The following is a 19,547-nucleotide window of genomic DNA, read 5'->3' on the forward strand; positions in this document are numbered from 1 at the left end:
AACACACAACTTGCCAAGTGAACCAAAAATACTCACCCAATGCACTGCAGTCACACCGCACAACCCCCATACACCCAACGGTCCACCAAACAGACACCACGTCTGCAGAACACATTTACACACAACAGAACTTCTCCGATTTTAACGTGAACTCTCAGTAATCAATCTGTTAGGTCACAGGAAGGGGTGGGTGTATCAGAGCAGGTGAACGCCGAAAGAACTTTAAATGTCGGGAGACGCGAGAGGATACAGGGCATGGAACCACGATGAAGGCATGTGGTTGGACAGGTAGTCTGAATTTAACTGGTTGCTCCAAAATGGGATGACAAGAAAAAAAAGTTAAATTGGTCGGGTGAAAAAAGGTCATGAAAGTGGTTACAATTCAGTTCCCTACACAGCTCCACCAGCCAGCCACCAAATCTCCTACCCTCAAAGTTAAAAAAAAAAAACGATGAGAAAAAATGTATTAAAACAAAAACAAATATTTTATTTTCATTGTGTTAAGATTTTATAAAGCTTATTTTTCACTACAATACAGCACATTACAAAAAAGGTCTGTATATACAGAATACACAAAAAAAAAAAAAAAAAAATGAAGCATCTCTTCCCCCAAAGATCTGTTCTCAGTTAGCCAACCCCAAAATGCCAGCACCGGTGTGTGGTTCTGAGCTCCTGACAACAGCATGACCCACTGAACCCAGGTGTCACGACACTAACCCAGAAACATAACACAGGTATGGAAGCCCTTTGAGGGTCACCCCCCAAAAAAAGGGAGGGGAGGGTTGCAGAAGAAAGAGGGTTCAAACTCCTACCTTCATCACGCTCCCCTAGCCCCACCCAACCCACCTGGAATACCCCCCCCCCCCCATTCAGTGTACAGATGCCTATCCCACAATGCACACAGCTTACTTCCCCTACCGCTGCACGGCCTGGCGATCCAATCAGTAAAAAGCAGACAAACTGCAATTCAACGGTCGACTTGACCACTGATTATTACAGATAGGTTGGAAAGAGTTAACCCATGATTGTTTGGGTTGTGGCTGGTGAATTAACACAGGCAGGCAGGCAGGCAGACAGACACACAGACACCCATTCATCGTAATCCTTCATTTGGGATCTTCCTACAATTACAGTAAATTAAACAAAATAAAAGCTTTAGACTTTCTTCTTAAAATAGAAAAATGGGCTCAATTCACTGAAAGGAATCAAATTACTGTGTGTACTGACAGCAGATGCATTAGGCTGTAGTCCAGATTCTATCCTCTGTGGAGGGCTCTGCCCCCTGCAGGTATGGAGGACCAGGCCCCACCAACCTGATGACAGACAGGGCTTTAAAGCCACAGAATGTTAAGTGCTGCAATTGTGTGAGAGTGCTTGTGTGTCTGCATGGCTGTGTAGGGTGTGTGTGGGCACATAGATGTTGTGCCTGTGCATGCCTAGTTGTGTTGGCAGATGTTTTCCTATAAACAGTCCATAGAGTTATCGGGCATCAGGTTTAAGGATGGGGCTTTGCCAGGAGGGCAAGAGGGGGGAAGCATGGTGTTGGGGGCGGGGTCCACATTCTCAGAGTCCTCCATCCTCTCAGGGCAGCCTTCCCAGTTGATGTGGAAACGTGTGACACGTGGGTTGGATGCCAGTATGTTCCTCTGGAGCTAATGAGAGAAGGGCAGGTAAGGGAGTTCAAAGGTCAGAGGTCAACACCGTATCTGGATGCCATAGATCAGCTTTCCAAACGAGACAATTAAAGAACACTTGCTTACAGACTGTAAGTCCAATTGGCCTCTTCTTACCAATGGCTGTAAGAGGTTTAAAGACCCAATGTAATCAAAATAGTCATTGAAAAAAAGAAAAAAAAAAAGAAGCTATTTTGAAATAAAGAACCAAAGAAAACAAATAATACAATTTGGAGACCGTACACCATGTTTACGGCCCGAATTGATTTTTTACATTTTAACCAGTCGGCAGTGCGATAGAACAGTGGTCTGCCAATCAGATGTGACTATCCGTGAAAAACACACACGTCATGTCAGCCATCCAGCTCATGTTTACAAATGACACGCTTTATATATATATATATTTTTTTTAAACATTTTTTATTTAAGCATTCTTCATGTGGCAAAGTTAGTCGCATGCGGGCACAAACGGCGCAATCAGCATGCACACTAAGGTTTTGAGATGGATTGTGGATGTAGACGGATAATCGTCTTAAACTGCTTTTTAAAATCACCCCTTTTTCTTTTACCCCTATTAGGAGTTCCCAGCTGCCGCAATTTGGCCCAGCGCGGAAGAAGCACGCACTATCCTCCAGAACGCGTTTTTACAGCTACTACTGCTTCGTTGTAGCAGGCAGCCGCACAGTACTTCCTCCAGAGGAGTAAGCAGTAGTGTTACTTATGTGCACTGAGGCAGGGGAAACCTGCTGACTGAAACGCTCCCTGCCTGGGCTGCTGGTTGGCCGGCACTGGCAGTGAGGCCTTAATCGCCCAACCGAAGATGAGCGTTTTGACAGCACGAGCCACCCAGGGAGGGCCTATTATGTCCTATTATAATCAAGGGTAATAAGGTATTACATTTTTGTCTAAAGATCTGACGCCATTCAGCATGACAAAGATGCAATAATACAGGAAATCAGGAAGGGGGGGCAAATACTTTTCTTAAAAGCACAGTACCACACACACACGTGAGGACAGGTGAGGAACGGCGGACATTCTCACCTGTGCGTAATCCGGTTTGATGGGCGGGTTCTCCCGCAGCTCGGGTTCCGTGTACTCGTTGTTGACGTAGTAACCGATGCGAATGAACTCCTGCCTGCGATAGGTGCAGGTGATCAGCACTACGGTCACGCCCACCGCGTCGCTCTCCGGGATCAACGCTGTGTTTGGCGCGTCTGCCTGCAAGCACACGGCAAAGGGGGGGGGGGGGGGGCGGCGTGGAGGGAGAGAGGGGTGTAAGTCAGTGGATCCCCAAATTTCTGAACCTGCACACAACTCAGCGAATGAGTACATTTACTGTGCCCCGTGCCTTATAAAAATGTAACAACGTATGTTCTCTTTTTGGAATGTCAAAAATAGCTGTATGTACACTGTAATGCATGCAGTGCATGTAGTAACGGAAGCGTTTAGCCTGTCAATGGAATGTGTATCATATAAAGCAAGTCTTTCTTATAGCCTTCCTTGCAACTGAACTCAAGCCCTCTTGAGAGCCACAGTTTGGGAACCAATGGTGTAGGGGCCGGGGGGGGGAGGGAAAGTGTACACAGACAAAGAAGATCAAATTTCCAACTTGACCAAATCCACAGCCCAGAATTCATGCACTCGCGCACACAGTGCAAGGCTGACCTCACCTGAAACACAAACATATGCCTTCCAGCAGGAACCGGACCCACGAGGACGGAGTCCAGAGTCTGATCGTACTCCTCGCTCTCTGCCGAACCCACGTAAATGATCTTCCACTCCAAATCTGAGATGAGCAAACCCCCGAGAGTCAAATCCCAGCATTGCGCACCGTCACCCACAGATGGCACCAGCTTCAGTACAGCTTGAAGCAGTAGTGCTACCCTCTCGATTAAAGACAGATGTTATAAATGCAACTAGTAAGGATCAATCCTGTGACATAACAGCATGTGTGGTATTTTATTAAATGTCTTGCGTATAAAAGTATGGCATTCAATAAAGAGTGCGATTTGCATTCCATTTTTTAAGGCGTGTCAGGCCGTGCACCTGCATTATTGATGTGCATACGTTTTCTTTTGTTTGTGTAAAAACTAAACATCCATCCTGTGATTTAGCACGCAGGCACTGCGAAGTGCCGTTTTGTCGTTGCTAAACACAGCGTCGCGGCATATTGCGCTTTAAAGCCACAAACAGCACATTGCATTTTCCAGAAAATTCCCAAAATTTTATTCTACTTGCAATAAAGCAGCGAACCACTTGCATTCGTCACTACGCGAAAAAGAACCGCCCATGTGTCAAAACCGGCCAATTGCTAGGAGGGGGCGGGTACGCCACAATTTTTCGCTCGCTTACTTCAAGTCCCCGCCGGCGCCAAAATTAAAACACATAAACATTGATTTGCCGCAATATTTTTCAAGTAAAATATTTCACGGAAGTGAAATATTTTAGCTACATACCTAGGCAAATAGCATGAAGCAATCTAGCACTTCTATACTTCTAACGTTATCTTCAGGTGCCCACCTTTATCCATTTACATTTAGCTAGGCATTTAGCATACGCTCTTACCCAAAGCGAATTGCGTAGACTCGTAATTTTAAATGACCAGCGCTGATGCCAAGTCATCAGGGTCACAACCGTTAGTAGTAACACGATCAGTATTTATGTATAAATATTATATACGTACAATAGGTATGCACAATACCACGTGTCTTCCTACAGCCAAATCTAGCTAATTTCAGGTGAGCACATTTGCATTGCATGTCAAAACTAATGATAACAAGCAAGCCACTTTTTCTTTTCTTTTTTTTTGCAATTTACACCAGTTACACCGAAACTACAGTACGCGTATCTAGCTAACAATTAGCCAGTTAAACTAAACCAACGTGCTCGTTCTTCAGTCTTGCTGACGCGGTCTAAAGCAAGCAAACTTATTAACATTAAGCTTTTATTGCTACATATATTATATATACACACTAACATTACTTTAAAACATACGCTAATTTATACGAGGGTGTCATTAAAACTTTAAACTGTGTAAAAATGACCGATATTATGTAATTGAACTTGCTTAGGCAAGGGAACCGTTCCTCAACCCTATCAGCACATCCACCGGGCCCGCCATTTCACGCACCCGTGCTGTACGATAACTACCACGGACACTGGAGCATGCCCAAATTTACAATTTCACTGTTACACCACCAGTGTTGTGCTTTTAACAGACCCGTCTACGCCAAGTCCAAGTTCTTACCTTCGGGCAGATCTTCCATGCACTCGAACGTGATCTCGAACTGGAAGGGGTTTCCAAAAGGACTCGGATTATCCAGAACCGCAACGTTTAGCACTTGTACCTTCGCCATTACAGCTGCGACCAGCAGACCGACGAACTGTTACAAAATAGCTAGCTAGCAAACCAGCTATCTTCGAATGGTGGCAAGTTAAATGTCCCTCCAAATTTTCAGGTCTAGTTCCTTTTGATCCCGGAAACGCCAAATACTTTTACCGCAAATTAACTTGCTAACTTTACGCCGACAGGGTTTATTATGTTTAACTGCATGGGTCGAGGGTCTGAGTAGTGTTAGCTAGACAGCCAGCTGTGGGCATTTATTGTCGTTGATCGCTGTTAAAATGAGTCTCGGGTGTAGTTACACACGCAACTGCTTTCTTAATGCAATTAAGGAATCTATCTGGTAGGTTTGACTCAGAAAGCTTTTCATTGAAGAATTAAACTGCAAAACAAAGTTCGAAAGATTCCTAAAATCGGCTTTACTATTTAATTACGAGAGGATAAATACCCACTCCCGCCAGTATGTTCACAGAAGGCTCCACCGGATGTCAAGGACGGCTGCTTGAGGCTTCGTGCGGATTGGACAAGAATATTCTGTAAACCCGAATTCTCGCGACGTGGATTGGCCAGTATCGCGATGCTCTGATAAATGACATTAGAAATGATGAGCTCACGCGCTCATTTAAAAGGTCAATAAGAAGTAATTCGCATGTGCTCTCTCGGTGTCGTATGTCTAAAGATATAGGCTTCTCGATCTGGCTCAAAATATAAAAATAAGCAGTTTAAACGATAGCACTTTCATGACAGTGTCTGTCTCACACTACGCCATTTCGTTAAGTGTGAGACAGACGTCCAACTGAAACCTTGCATGCAAAACTGCAAAAGTACTCTGCAGGTACAGAGGGAAATCTCGAATGTATGTAGGAGAGAATCAGGACAATATTCTCTCCAAAACAAACATTTAAGGGGCATAAAATTCAGTAAATACTCAAAAACAAGCAATCTTCAATACTATCATTACAAAGCCCTGCAATGCTAAAATAGGAAATGGAGGGGAAGCACAGTACAGTATGCTATTACATGCCAGTAAGAGATTGTGATTAAGTGTGTGGGAAATACACTACACAACCCTGAGGGAAAAGTTGAAGCATCTCTCTCTCTCTCTCTCTCTCTCTCTCTCACACACACACGTGCAAGCACACAAACAGATGTTATTAGCTATAAGGAGACACAAGTACAGACCCTTTGTTGCAGATTTTGTTTTCGTGGGAAGACCACAGTTTGCTGGGTTTTCCCTGCCTCATGACAGGAGAGCAGCTCCGGATGATCAGGTGTCAGTAGTTTTCAAGTGTCTACGGCTCATGTAGTGTAGCCTACTCCTCCAATGACTGTGCAGCTTAGCTAATGGACTACAGAACCAGTAGCTGGCAGCAGATGTTTCAAAGGATGTACATTCTCCTCTGTGTTCCCTCACACTGATGGACATTCCAGCGGTGGGATGAGTCTATGAATCGCTGCCCATTCCAAGTCAGGAGAAATGTGAGCACTATTAATAATGTAATAATGTACAATAATCAGAAATAAATCATTGAATGACAAAGAAATCTGAAATAAAATACAAGTGACGTGGCAAAAGGAAAGAAAACAATCCCTAGGCTCTGGCTCTGTCTGTGAAGCAGCTGGGGTTAATGCAAGTCATAACTGAGCAGTGGTACAACGCTGTACCGCAAACATGCAGAACTACATGAACACAGCTGTTCTGCGCTATAATGGTTTTACAATGTTAGTCTAATGATGGCCGCATAAGGTCACTCAAGCCATTTACTCTGTCCTTTGCCATGTGTGCCTTTCTTAGTTTTGTCAATATGAGTTTACTGTTGATAAGGGCACAAGATCTCCAAATAAAACGTAAATGCAATCAAAAGATGCTAATTTCCAGACTAGATGCCCTGGCAGCTGATCTGAACCTGAATGAAACCTATCATCCACCATGTAGAAAAGCAGACCACAGCTGTTGCACCATCCATGTGTTAAAATGAAAGAGAGAGAGTGAGAGAGACAGAGAGAGAGGGATAAAAAGAAAGAAAGAGAGCTTTAATGAATTAAGGCATCTATGGTTGTGTCTCAAATGATCCACTAGCTCCCAATATAGTGGACTAACTAGTGCATTAGCCATTTCCAAGAAATTGGCTGGCACCCTATCTTGACTGTTTGAGAAATAGTCTGTCTTTTTCGTTGCACCCAATAGGGAATTCTGACCCCAAAGGTCAGAGTGAGGGAGCAGTTCCCCTTGAATATTAACAATAAAAAGTTATCATGAATATACAGCAGCTTCAGCATATCATGTAATGTATCTTCATTTATCAGATTTGATCAGTGGCAATTTCCGTAACATATAGCAGTAGCCCAGACCCATTGAAAAATCACCCTGAGAGACCTCCTTTGGGCAGTCAAGCAGGAGCGGAGCTGTTGACTACGAAGATGTATACATCGGGTGGAGTCATTTGCATAGTACTAATAGTGGTCATTCCGGCCCTCGTCAACTGCGGGCTCCGCCTTCTTCAGCCCTCTTGAAACGTTGGTAAAAGATCAGTTCCTATGACAACAGGTCCGTAGTTAATAATTCAAAGAAACTGAAAGACACCTTAAAGCAAAAAAAAAAAAAAAAAAAAAGCTTCCCCACTGAGAATTAGCCTACGCTGCGTAAATATTATAGTCCACTGGAGGTCGCAACTTCCCCAGATCATATCGAGATATCTGGAGCCATATTATGTTTATTCGACAATCATCAATACATTGCATTCTGATTAAGTAAGAACAAGCTAATGGTTTTACATACTCCCTAAATTATGACAGTCAATTAGCGGCATACAACAGTAGTATCGCCATTTGCACTCATGTCACCATGTGAATCGTAAATGTGATGTTTCAATACGGCTATTTAATCTTCTCCCGTCGTGAATTCTGCGTATTTGTGTGCATTTAGCTTCAGTGCGCGCGATGATACCAGGCCCGAGAGAGCGCGTACAAAGGTGCGTCTGTCTCACCCGTGCCACAGGTTGGTGAACTCAGGTACTGTAACGTGAAACTGCATACCATGTGACCACTGTAGGGAGGGGGCACTTCAAGAAGGAGAGAGGGCAGGGAAAACAGTTTTACATATTGGACAGGTAGAGTTCTAGAAAGAATACTACAACTTAACTGAAATCCGCTCTACAAGCCCGTTCAATGCGATTTACGCATGGGTCTAAAACTTCCGTATTCACGCCTGGAGAATTATTGGGCGAGTTAATCATAAACCTGAGACTTTAAGCGGTTTCGATTCCACGGTCCGCGTTCACCCACTAAGGTGAGGCGGAAGCGCAACCTGTTGGGTGCACGGGAGGAATTTATTGGGTTTACTTGACACAACTCCCACCCCCTCGCCCCGAAACCTCCCCGACATCGAGTAAAAAGGTACGTTCGCTTATAAGGTTATTTCAGACTGGTTTGATGAACTTTTACCGGTGGGGAAGATGAACAGTGGACGGGTTCATGTGGCCGAATTGCGAAGCTACGATGGTCTGTGTCCTTTGATCTGTAACGTTACAGTGATACCAGTTGTTGCTGGGACGGCATAAGTGAATAACGCAAAACGATACTCATAATCAAGATGAATTATTTCCCCCTCGTTTAGCAAAGTGTACGTGATGGCGAATGCCGTAACTAGCCAGTAATGCGATCAAGAGCTGTATTAGTGTGTGTCCAGCTATGACGGTTCAAGTTTTGGTGTGCCCTCCGAGTAAGATTAATCAGGTGCAATAGGCATCACTGCATGCCAAATGCATTACTTACGTATTTCATTTTGGATGGCCCACAACAAAAAGTGAAAGGTGAAGAAACGAAGACTACTATAAACTCGGTTTCAGCATAATAGACGAAACGCAGATGGTGAGGCAAACAAGATAATAGGCTATAAAATATTTCAGCGGTCGTTTTAAAATGGGTCTATAAGTAATTGTTATGACGAACATATTTATATATACTCTGTGTCCTCTGGTACACGTTCTTTGGCGGGTGTGTCCCTCTCTTGTATTTTATTCATCTCGAGGGGGGGTTCTTATCGTGACTGGCAGATGATATTTGCACTTCGTGATGTTTTCCACAGAAGTTGAGGTGAGGGAAATTGCGTGGTTCCACCTCAGCCTAAAAAGGCGCAACCACCAGGCCTAGTGTTGTAAAGGCTGTAACACGTGCTGTTTCACAATCACATGCTTTGGTTTTGTGGATATGCTCCCTTGAGGTGGTATTGCCAGCAATATGCGGACGACGTGTTTAGCTAAAGAAAGGGGTGGGGGAGATGCAATCGGAGAGAATGATTCCTTTCCAGGCTTCTGTTAACAAAAAGTTTGCGTCTCTTGCTCTCCTCTTTGGTGTTTGGACAGTCCTGAACCCAGTCAGTCAGAGCTGGCCCCCCCTCCCTTCCCCCAGTACCTCCACACTTTTGGTGAAATGGCCTCGACCCACGACGCCGCTGCAGCCTCAACGTTCTTCTGAGACGACCTCTGGGCTGCCCTCAGTACAGGCCCAGCAATGGCCCCCTGGCCCCAGCGGAGAGTGTCGCTCTCTGGCCTGCTGACCCTGGGTCTGGTCCTGCTGGTCAGTGGAGCTGCTGATGCCCAAGGTGAGTCACAGCATAGGCCTGCCCATCTATTCCAGCACACACACCCCCCCTCCCCTCTCCCCCCTGAACACCTGCACTTTCCTTCCAGGGCCTCCGTCCCTCTGTACCCATGGTAAGGTACCACTTGGGGGCGTGGGGAGGGTGGATTATAAGCATAAGCATCTGGGGGCTACCATTTTGTGCATGCTGTGGAGAACGCACTGTTCTCATCTGACAGGACCTGGGGAGATGCCTCTTTTCTGTCAACTTTGAACTCTGACCTCTCACACAGAGGGGTGGGTATCAATGCAGGCATCCTATGTACTGAACATACATTTAGCCCTATGTTTCCTTCTCTCCACTAAACTTCAGTGTGGGAGGGTCCTAGCTGGTCAGTAGGAGCAGGCGCCCGTCCTGCTTGCATTCTTGTGTCGGGTCTGGTTCTGCCTCCAGCCACACCACCTTTTCCTTCATTCATAACGATCCCACAAATCATAACACTTTTCAGTTTAACAATGGCGGAATGTTGAGCATTTGGAGCCGAATATCTGTTATGAAGGGGGGTATTCCCACAATCATGGATGTGACGTGTGAATTTTTTTCCCCCTTCATTTGCCACCCCCGCCCCCCTGCCCCCACCCCCAGACGGATGGAAACCTAGGCAACTGCCCTTCCTGTGTACAGGAACCGGCTAGAACCGGCTCTGGGTCAGTCAGTCAAGTCGAGTGTCTCTGGTCTCATCCCACACAGGAAGCCGGTGTGTTAGTTTTTGAGTTGGTTTTGTTTGGAACACGATTGTAGCGAATACGGAACTTTAACTTTGATCTCCCCGTCACAAACTTAACTGCTTGCTTCCCTTTGACTCCACTATCAAATTGTACTTTTGCCGTTTGAGCGAACAAGTGACTGTTTGTTCAGGGGGAATGATTAACCATTTCTCAACAAGTTTTGATACACTTTAAATTCTCAAGGACACACGTTTATTTAAAGAAAACAATGAAGACTTTACACCTTGCTGTCATTATTTACCGCATTTTATCTCATCCAAGCATCGTTAGACTTTAGGTTTTTTGGACATCTAATATTGTTTGAAAATATCTGGGGAGGAGAAGCCAGATTTTGCTATAAAGGTCATATTTCAACTGAGCTAAAGATATCACAGATTAATTTATAAATATAAAGATAATACCTTGGTAAGTTGTGTCTGATAAGAGTGACTGCTTAGCAAATCAGTGATAAGTAACATTAAGCAGTTAAGTGATAAGTTACAACAAATACCCGAAGTCAGCTCCCTTTCCCTGCTTCCACTCCTCTCACAAATCCTTGAAACTGAAACAAAAAATTTGAATGAATTTCCAGCTTCTGCTCGAGCAAGCGACGTCAGCGCTTAAGAGTTTACGGTGCAAGCGTGGGTGTGTGTGTGGAAGGCTGGGTTAGTTCAGCGTTGCGTGTGCTGTCCTTGCCGCACGTTGGCTGGGTTGGTTCAGCGTTGCGTGTGCTGTCCTTGCCGCACGTTGGCTGGGTTGGTTCAGCGTTGCGTGTGCTGTCCTTGCCGCACGTTGGCTGGGTTGGTTCAGCGTTGCGTGTGCTGTCCTTGCCGCACGATGGCTGAGCACGGTGAAGGTGTTCAGTGTGCTTGTTTCTCCCGGCGCGTGGGCACGTTTGGGCATGCACAGGCAGATCTCCCGGCTCCCTGGATAGCTGTCATAATCGCCCAAGTCTCAAGGAGCGGTCGCTCCACAGGAACTTCCGTCTCCGTTAACCGTCTGGAAAATCAAAACAGCAGCCACTCCTCTACTGCGGAGTAACAGTGTGTGTGTGTGTGTGTGTGTCTGTGTGTCTTTTTAAAAATCTTATTCTTTCTGTTTTTATTTAATATCAACTCTAAAAGGAAGTCTGACGGAGATGAGGATACTCTTTTGCAAGGGAAGTCTGGTGTGCATGGGTGTGTGCCTGTTTGGGTTTGTGTGTCCCACCATCCCACTCCTCCAGAGTGTGGTCTAGTGTTGCAACCTGGACGGCCTGGTCTGGCTTCTGTCTCATCATCCAGTGAAAGCCTCCGTCTGCTGACCACCGTACAGTTCAGCCCATTTTTCTACTGATAGAGCAAGTCCACTTCCCCTCCCACAGACAGACTAAACCTCCACAGCACCAAGGGGGAGTTTGTGACTTAGCGCCGACAGAAAACACCAACAAAAAGCTGCTAATCTAAAACTACTGGAGCAAAGATGACTGTCATTCAAAATGGCTTTCTTCACAATAAGGAAGTGTGCATAATCCTCACGGGTAGCCACACCCCCCCACAGAGGCAAGTGTGGACATTGAAACCTTTTAAGGAAATTGTATCTTGTGACATCACAAGGTCAGCGAGGAACACTGGTCGTTATGCCCAGCTTGTGAAATGTCTTGGGAATTTTCAGATGGTACACGTAAGCCCGTAATTGTGGGGCCTATTGTAAACGCTGAACAAAGATCCTGTTGTCTCGTGGGTTCTAGTCCGGGGCGATGCTCGCGGCCGTGAACGCGGAGTTAAATGGACACCCGGAAAAAAACGCAACGTTGGTCAAGTCTTCACATTCAGGACTGTCAGTTTTCAACCTCAGTTTGAGCGCTTCAGCGACCAGGAATGTCAAAACATCGCCTGCGCCCATTACGGCAGGATGTATGCTAAAAGAACGCCAATCTATTCCCACTCTTCAGATTCTTTGAAATACATAATATAAGACATAAAAACATTTTGTACATGTAAGTAAAGTTACACTACAGTTAGCGTAAAAAGGGAATCATTTTTGGATTTGACTGAAATTTAATGTTTTTTTTTTTTTAACCTTCCACAGCAGGAAACACCACCATTCAGCCCAGCACCACAAAAAACTCCACCACCAGCTCACCGGTGAGTGAAGCACCCCCACAAGCCAGGAAGGCCAGCAGAGGAGTCTCACTGAATCCCTCACATTGATAGTAATCAATCGATCAATTACTCACCCTTTCAATCAGTCACTTGCACAGATGGTCGATCGCGGGCTTCTCTCCCTGTCAATCATGCCCTCACAGATAATTAATCATGTAATCACTGACTCCGGGCTATTGTGCACTCACACAGTCATGTGTCTGCTCACCCTTTCAATCGATCACTATGTTAGTTATCAATAATTTAGTGATTAAGTTAGTGATTTTTTTCAAATAATCACTATGTAAAAAGGCTTACAAACAAATGAGAAAACATGAATTGAAAAGACTAATAATTTATTTTAAAAGCACCAGCAGTACAAATGATAGTAGTGGCTCACCTTCCCTCTCTCCTGTCCCTACTGACAGCCACTTAAATAGGCTGAGCCAATCAATTGCACCTGGGTTACAATCACAAATTAAATCAATTAAACAATCAAATTGAATCAATTCAAATTAAATACAATCAAACAATTAAGCTAGTGAAGGGCCACTCCTTCACACACTCACATGGTCACTCATTAATTCCCCCCTGTCAGTCAGTTACTCTCACAGGCAATCAATCACACCGTTAATCAGTCACTCTCCCTGTCAGTCAGCTAGCCTGTTCTGTATCAGGTTACGTTGGTGATCCGTGCCGAGCAGCGCTTGGCTGTAGCTCAGTGATCTCAGTTCTTCTGCTCCCGTTGGGCCTCAGGCTCTGCTGGGTTCTGGTTTTCATCTTAATATCAGCAACCAATTTCAGACCCCAAGAAACCGGGTGAGATGAGGTTAACTGTAATAACCTAATATAATAGATCAAGAAACTACAAATACCAGCAGACCCTGGTGCTCCCCGGGCCCAGGAATGGAGGTCACTGTAGCTGTAGCTGATTTCTGCGGCCCCCTTTCTGGGTTCCAGGGGCCCAACATTCCGGCCATCGTGGCCCCCACGGTGATCCTGGGCCTGCTGCTGCTGGCGGGCGTGGCCGTGGCGGTGGTGCTACGCGTGAAGAAGAGGAGGCAGACGGAGGGGACGTACCGGCCCAGCAGCGAGGAGCAGACGGGCGCACGCAGCGTCCAGGCACCGGACGCCCTCAAACTGCCCAAGGAGGAGCGCCTCATCTGACCCCCGACCCCTGACCCTTGACCCCTCCTTCACTCGCACAACACACACTTCTGTGATGGACCCTCAAGTCTACACCCCTCCCACAACCCTAAAAAAAAAAAAAAAGATCCAACCCTATCATGTCTCTGCTGCTGACAGGACGGACTGACAAACCCCCAAACGCAAAGCCCTGGAGCTTGCTGGGGCCCAGAGAGGGAGGTCCACCTTTTCCGAAAAACAGCTCTGAGAACAGGCTGGAGTCCCCGCACTGGTGTGGTTCACACAGGAGTCCGGGGCCACACACAGACACTGGGACAGGAGAAAGGGTGCTGTGCTATACTGCTGCTTTCTGGATCACTATAGCTCCACACGCTGTTTAATTTCAAGTACTTACACTGCAAGATACTTCTCCTAATGCTCAATTAATATATGCTACTGCATTATGAGGTCTAGAGTTTATGTCGACTACTAATGATTTTGTATTTGCGGAATAATTATGCTATTATCAGGCATACAGTGTGGGATATGTCTTCCATTTCAAATCATTTAGATTTAGATGTGAACCACTATTTATACTCTTGCAGCTTACCACTCAACATTTTCTAATACAGATGATAGACTACTGAACAAATACCTGATCATGTGACGCAAGTCAACATTCACCAATACAGGTGATTCACTACTGAACATTTACTGCACCTGTACAGGTGACATACGATTGAATTTGAACCTGTACATGAAATGGTCAAATGAACATTTACCTGCACAGCCTAATTCATGTTAATCTGACCAGGATATATTGTTCTGTACGTGCTGAAGGTCACTGTCCAATTAATATTTACCTGAGCAGGAGACAAAGCATTAAACTGTCCAGGTGAAAGTATGCTGCCTTGATCTTCAGTACAGTTTACTTCTGCCAGTCTTGATATAGTGTGAATGGTTTGGTTTAACAGAATATTTCATGTCCTTAAAAACAAATACGGCAAGGATGTAACGATAATGAAATTGTAAATAATCTTAAAGCACCAAAAATTGTTGTTTACACTATTTTACAATTAATATTATAATGTATTGTGATTTACAAAGCTTTCTCAAATGGTAACACTGGATTTAATATCATTTTTTAAATGAAATTTATGTTATTGTTTTACCACTTTATTTGTGTGCAATGACTAGGTCCTCATTACATTCCTTGTGCTGGTAATAACCTCACTGAGCGGAACTGAGACAGGCATATGCTCTCTCTCTCTCACACACACATGCACACACACGGCTTAGTATTACAGGATAAATTCCTTGGGGGAGTGTGTGTGCGCAGGGATAGATTAAAGTATTGTGAGTGTGTCCTTTCTGTACCGGAGGTGGAAAGCCAGTGAAATAAACAGCAGCACAAAATAAATGTTGCAAATGGCTTGCTTTGTGTTTTCAGCTTCTCTTGTTAAGCGAGCACACAAAGAACAAGGGTTGTGTGTGTGTGTGTGTGTGTGTGTGTGTGTGTGTGTGTGTGTGCGCGTGGGTGTGTGTGTGTGTGTGTGTGTGTGTGTGTGCGCGTGGGTGTGTGTGTGTGGTGTGTGTGTGTGCGTGTGTGTGGTGTGTGTGCGCGTGGGTGTGTGTGTGTGGTGTGTGTGTGCGTGTGTGTGGTGTGTGTGTGTGCGCGCGTGGGTGGGTGTGTGTGTGTGTGTGTGTGGTGTGTGTGTGCGTGTGTGTGTGTGGGTGTGTGTGTGTGTGCGTGTAGGAATCCGGGAATAAGACCGACACAGTGCACTGTATGTACAGGGTCTGGAATTTTAATCTCAAGAGAGAGCAGCATGGGGTCAAGGCACCAAAGACTGTCTCAGTGCTTTTTTTTTTTTTTTTTTGGTATGGTAATACAGCCAGAGTAGCAGTAGAGTAAGAAGGAGCCTTACCGGTTGACATGTTTTTGGATAATGTCGCTGCAAAGTCAGAGAGAGATGTTTGCGATGTAATGCTTCATACCTGGGCTTAGATTTATATTAACTTCCATTTAAATATCCACTATTTATGCGTAAATGCAGCGTTTAAGCTGGCCCAGTCTGTCACCCCTCTAGCCCCTCCCTCTTTTGTTATCTGCTCCTCCATCTCTTCTAGCCCCTCCTGTTTTTGCTGCTTGCCCCTCCCCCTCCTCTAGCCCATCCCCCCCCTGGTGCAGTTTGTGTTCTTCCTGCCCCTGCTGCAAATTGTACTTGGCAGTTGTTAAATTATCTGTAGTGTAATCTTAACGTTTTCTGGCTTTTTATGAATAATTATGAGAGTGTGCGGTTGTTAACTGTTTTTCACGCAACATCGAGCCCTGGATTCACTGCCATGCAAGGTCGGGTTAGCGTGCGGACCTGTTAATCAGCGCAAAGCAGGTGCATGGGGTACGGCTGTGGTGTTTCGGTTCTTCTCAGTGGAGAAAAGAAAGATTTTGTCAGCTGATACACAGCTGACTTTTTTTTTTTTAGAAATTTTTTTTTTTGAGGATTTACATATGAGTTTTGCTGTATTATTATTATTTGGAGGTTACGGATGTTTGGCAGGGTGCCAGATGTGACAAACATGAACCTGAACCTGAACCATCTTACAAAAAGGAAATGTGGACTGCGAAAGGAAGAATGCGAAATATCAGGTCAGCATATCTAAAGACTTCCACCTAGTGGACATTTTTAATTCCCATATGATGTAGGTGCAATGAAAAATAATAAAGTTAAGCAATAAAAAAAAAAACATGAACCAGTGCAAACAGACACAACGTGCATACATACACACACACACACACACACACAAACACATCACTCTGAACTGGCCTTTTATTCAAATTAAAGCGGACATCTGGCTCTTAGTTTTTCCCAATATTGAGGACATCGCCGTTAAACCTGCCAGAGTTTCACTGATGCAAAGCAAGGACACACAGGAAGCTGACTTAAAAACCCCTTTTTTATTGATGTGGAATGGAGACTGTTGTGTACAGGGTGCTCCTGCACTTCAGAAACAATGCGAGGGGGTGGAAACAGGGAGCGGGGTGCAGGAGGTTGGTGTGGGGGGGCAGTTTAGGCCACCTCCTCTTCGCCCTCCTCCTCGAACTCGCCCTCCTCGGCGGTGGCGTCCTGGTACTGCTGGTACTCGGACACCAGGTCGTTCATGTTGCTCTCGGCCTCGGTGAACTCCATCTCGTCCATGCCCTCGCCGGTGTACCAGTGCAGGAAGGCCTTGCGGCGGAACATGGCGGTGAACTGCTCCGAGATGCGCTTGAACAGCTCCTGGATGGCCGTGCTGTTGCCGATGAAGGTGGCGGCCATCTTGAGGCCGCGGGGCGGGATGTCGCAGACGGCGGTCTTGACGTTGTTGGGGATCCACTCCACGAAGTAGCTGCTGTTCTTGTTCTGCACGTTCAGCATCTGCTCGTCCACCTCCTTCATGGACATGCGCCCGCGGAACACGGCGGCCACCGTCAGGTAGCGCCCGTGGCGCGGGTCGCACGCCGCCATCATGTTCTTGGCGTCGAACATCTGCTGGGTGAGCTCGGGCACGGAGAGGGCGCGGTACTGCTGGCTCCCCCTGCTGGTGAGGGGGGCGAAGCCCGGCATGAAGAAGTGCAGGCGGGGGAAGGGCACCATGTTGACGGCCAGCTTGCGCAGGTCGGCGTTGAGTTGCCCGGGGAACCGCAGGCAGGTGGTGACGCCGCTCATGGTGGCGGACACCAGGTGGTTGAGGTCGCCGTAGGTGGGCGTGGTCAGCTTGAGCGTGCGGAAGCAGATGTCGTAGAGCGCCTCGTTGTCGATGCAGTAGGTCTCGTCCGTGTTCTCCACCAGCTGGTGCACGGAGAGGGTGGCGTTGTAGGGCTCCACCACCGTGTCCGACACCTTCGGGGAGGGCACCACGCTGAAGGTGTTCATGATGCGGTCGGGGTACTCCTCCCGGATCTTGCTGATGAGCAGGGTGCCCATGCCGGAGCCCGTGCCCCCGCCCAGGGAGTGGGTGAGCTGGAAGCCCTGCAGGCAGTCGCAGCTCTCAGCCTCCTTCCTCACCACGTCCAGGACCGAGTCCACAAGCTCCGCCCCCTCTGTGTAGTGGCCCTTTGCCCAGTTATTCCCAGCACCACTCTGGCCTGCACGAGACACACCACACGCCGTCACCCACGGCAACCATATCACACTGCACAATGTTACCCGGGGTAACCACATCACACTGCGCACTGTCACCCAGGGCAACCATGCAACCCCCAATATTGTCACATAGGTAAACAGTGCGACAACCCCACATGCTGTCACTCACCTAAAAAATCAGGCATACAAAATGATTTTTAACCCTCCTGTTCTGTTCATTTTTTAGGTACAGCAAAAATGTTCCCGGGTCAATCCCCATACAGGGGGGGTTTGCAAATACATGAAATGAACCATTTTCATTTAAAATTTTGATTACACTAATTAAGGCCAGTAGAAGAAGTTTCATACTGAAAAAATAATTTTAAGTATTTTTCCTAGATTTTCAAACTTTAAAAAGGGTCAATTTGACCCGCAACATAACAGGAGGGTTAAGGGGTGTGTTATACATGCTCAGATTTCTCGTCTTCTTCTTCTAAATGGAGGCAATTAGCCTCTTACTTCAGAGCTGGGAAGGGATCGCTGGGATCGGGAAGGGATCGGTGGTGGGGTGGGGCTCACTCACCAAACACAAAGTTGTCCGGCCGGAAGATCTGTCCAAAAGGACCAGAGCGGACTGAGTCCATGGTGCCGGGCTCCAGGTCTACCAGGATCGCCCTGGGAACATACTTCCCACCTGAGAGAGAGAGAGAGATGGGGCGGAGGGGGTCAGAACTGACACAAGGTGCACTGTGGAATGTGTGCCTATGGAATGTGCACCTGTGTGTGTATGCGTGTATGTAAGTACGTGTATGTGCGTGTGTGTGTTTGCGTGCGTGTGTGCATGCCTATGCATGTGTGTGCGCGTGAGTATTCGTAACAATCAATTGTTTTCAGCAAAGTGACATTAATTCAAGCTACATTATTTCCAGCCACATCCAGGTAATGCGGCTACCTATGAAGGTATGCGCTTCAGTGTAGTGCAGTTAGCGTCGCTGTGCGCTACAGTACAGCATTGTTAGCGAAGGTATGTGCTTTTAGCACAGTGTAGTTAGCATCGCTGTGCGCTACAGTACAGCATTGTTAGCGAAGGTATGTGCTTTTAGCACAGTGTAGTTAGCATCGCTGTGCGCTACAGTACAGCATTGTTAGCGAAGGTATGTGCTTTTAGCACAGTGTAGTTAGCGTCGCTGTGCGCTACAGTACAGCATTGTTAGCAAAGGTATGTGCTTTTAGCACAGTGTAGTTAGCATCGCTGTGCGCTATAATAGTACAGCATTGGTAGCGAAGGTGTAGTTTAGCATCGCTGTGCGCTATAATAGTACAGCATTGGTATGCGACAGGTAGTAGCGCGTCGTCAGTCCGCTGCCGGTCTCCTGTGCGTATACATGTACCTGGTAGCGAAGTGTCGCTAGTGCCGTGAAATACGGTCCGCTGAGTCGGTACCGATGCCCAGTGCTCATCGCTGATTACCTCCCAGAACTGGAGAGGCAGGAGGAAGGGGGGGTTGGGGGAGGGATGCACAAGAGCCCGAAAAAGAGGGTGATAAGAGGGAAGGGAGGTCAGATGGGGGAGGGAGAATGAGAAGAAAGAGAAGAGAGAAGGGGGTAGGGAGTGAGAAAGATGGGGAGAAAAAATATTGAGAATGAGCGTAAAAATGCTCAATGAAACATACCCCCACTCACTTCCCTCCTACTACAGCACATTTACAGTTTTTTTTATTATTTAAATGCACATATTGTTTAATGCAATATTCCATCCAAATCTCTAAAGAGAAATGTAATGTAATGTAAAGAGAAACCAAATATTTGCTAAAATGGGTCACCACGGA

General features: G+C 46.3%; 3 protein-coding genes and 1 long non-coding RNA gene across 5 annotated transcripts; 1 reads left to right on the forward strand and 3 right to left on the reverse strand.

Annotated features, from left to right (window-relative positions):
* Positions 1–466: 466 nt before the first annotated feature.
* LOC135243563 (histone chaperone asf1b-A-like) lies at positions 467–5,526 on the reverse strand. Its single transcript, XM_064315494.1, has 4 exons — positions 4,921–5,526; positions 3,344–3,459; positions 2,715–2,891; positions 467–1,652 (listed from the first exon to the last, which is right to left on the reverse strand). The coding sequence occupies exons 1-4, from the start codon at positions 5,027–5,029 to the stop codon at positions 1,461–1,463; spliced, it is 594 nt and encodes a 197-aa protein (XP_064171564.1). The 5' UTR covers positions 5,030–5,526; the 3' UTR covers positions 467–1,460.
* A 2,506-nt stretch (positions 5,527–8,032) lies between these two features.
* LOC135243566 (protein crumbs homolog 3-like) lies at positions 8,033–15,046 on the forward strand. Of its 2 annotated transcripts, none has more exons than XM_064315496.1 (4): positions 8,033–8,412; positions 9,381–9,619; positions 12,436–12,491; positions 13,449–15,046. In XM_064315496.1, exons 2-4 carry the CDS (start codon positions 9,529–9,531, stop codon positions 13,653–13,655), a joined length of 354 nt encoding a protein of 117 aa, XP_064171566.1. In that variant the 5' UTR covers positions 8,033–8,412; positions 9,381–9,528; the 3' UTR covers positions 13,656–15,046. The 2 variants fall into 2 exon arrangements, with proteins under 2 accessions (XP_064171566.1, XP_064171567.1); XM_064315497.1 differs by lacking the exon at positions 8,033–8,412 and adding an exon at positions 8,422–8,886.
* On the reverse strand, positions 10,556–12,884 carry LOC135243567 (uncharacterized). Its single transcript, XR_010326676.1, has 2 exons — positions 12,584–12,884; positions 10,556–11,364 (listed from the first exon to the last, which is right to left on the reverse strand). It is a non-coding gene; the product is annotated as an uncharacterized LOC135243567 (long non-coding RNA).
* A 1,507-nt stretch (positions 15,047–16,553) lies between the features above and the next one.
* Positions 16,554–18,417, reverse strand: LOC135243608 (tubulin beta chain). Its single transcript, XM_064315561.1, has 2 exons — positions 18,303–18,417; positions 16,554–17,742 (listed from the first exon to the last, which is right to left on the reverse strand). The coding sequence occupies exons 1-2, from the start codon at positions 18,361–18,363 to the stop codon at positions 16,685–16,687; spliced, it is 1,119 nt and encodes a 372-aa protein (XP_064171631.1). The 5' UTR covers positions 18,364–18,417; the 3' UTR covers positions 16,554–16,684.
* Between the last annotated feature and the right edge of the window lie 1,130 nt (positions 18,418–19,547).

Source organism: Anguilla rostrata, chromosome 17, assembly GCF_018555375.3.
Source record: "Anguilla rostrata isolate EN2019 chromosome 17, ASM1855537v3, whole genome shotgun sequence".
NCBI lineage: Eukaryota > Metazoa > Chordata > Actinopteri > Anguilliformes > Anguillidae > Anguilla > Anguilla rostrata.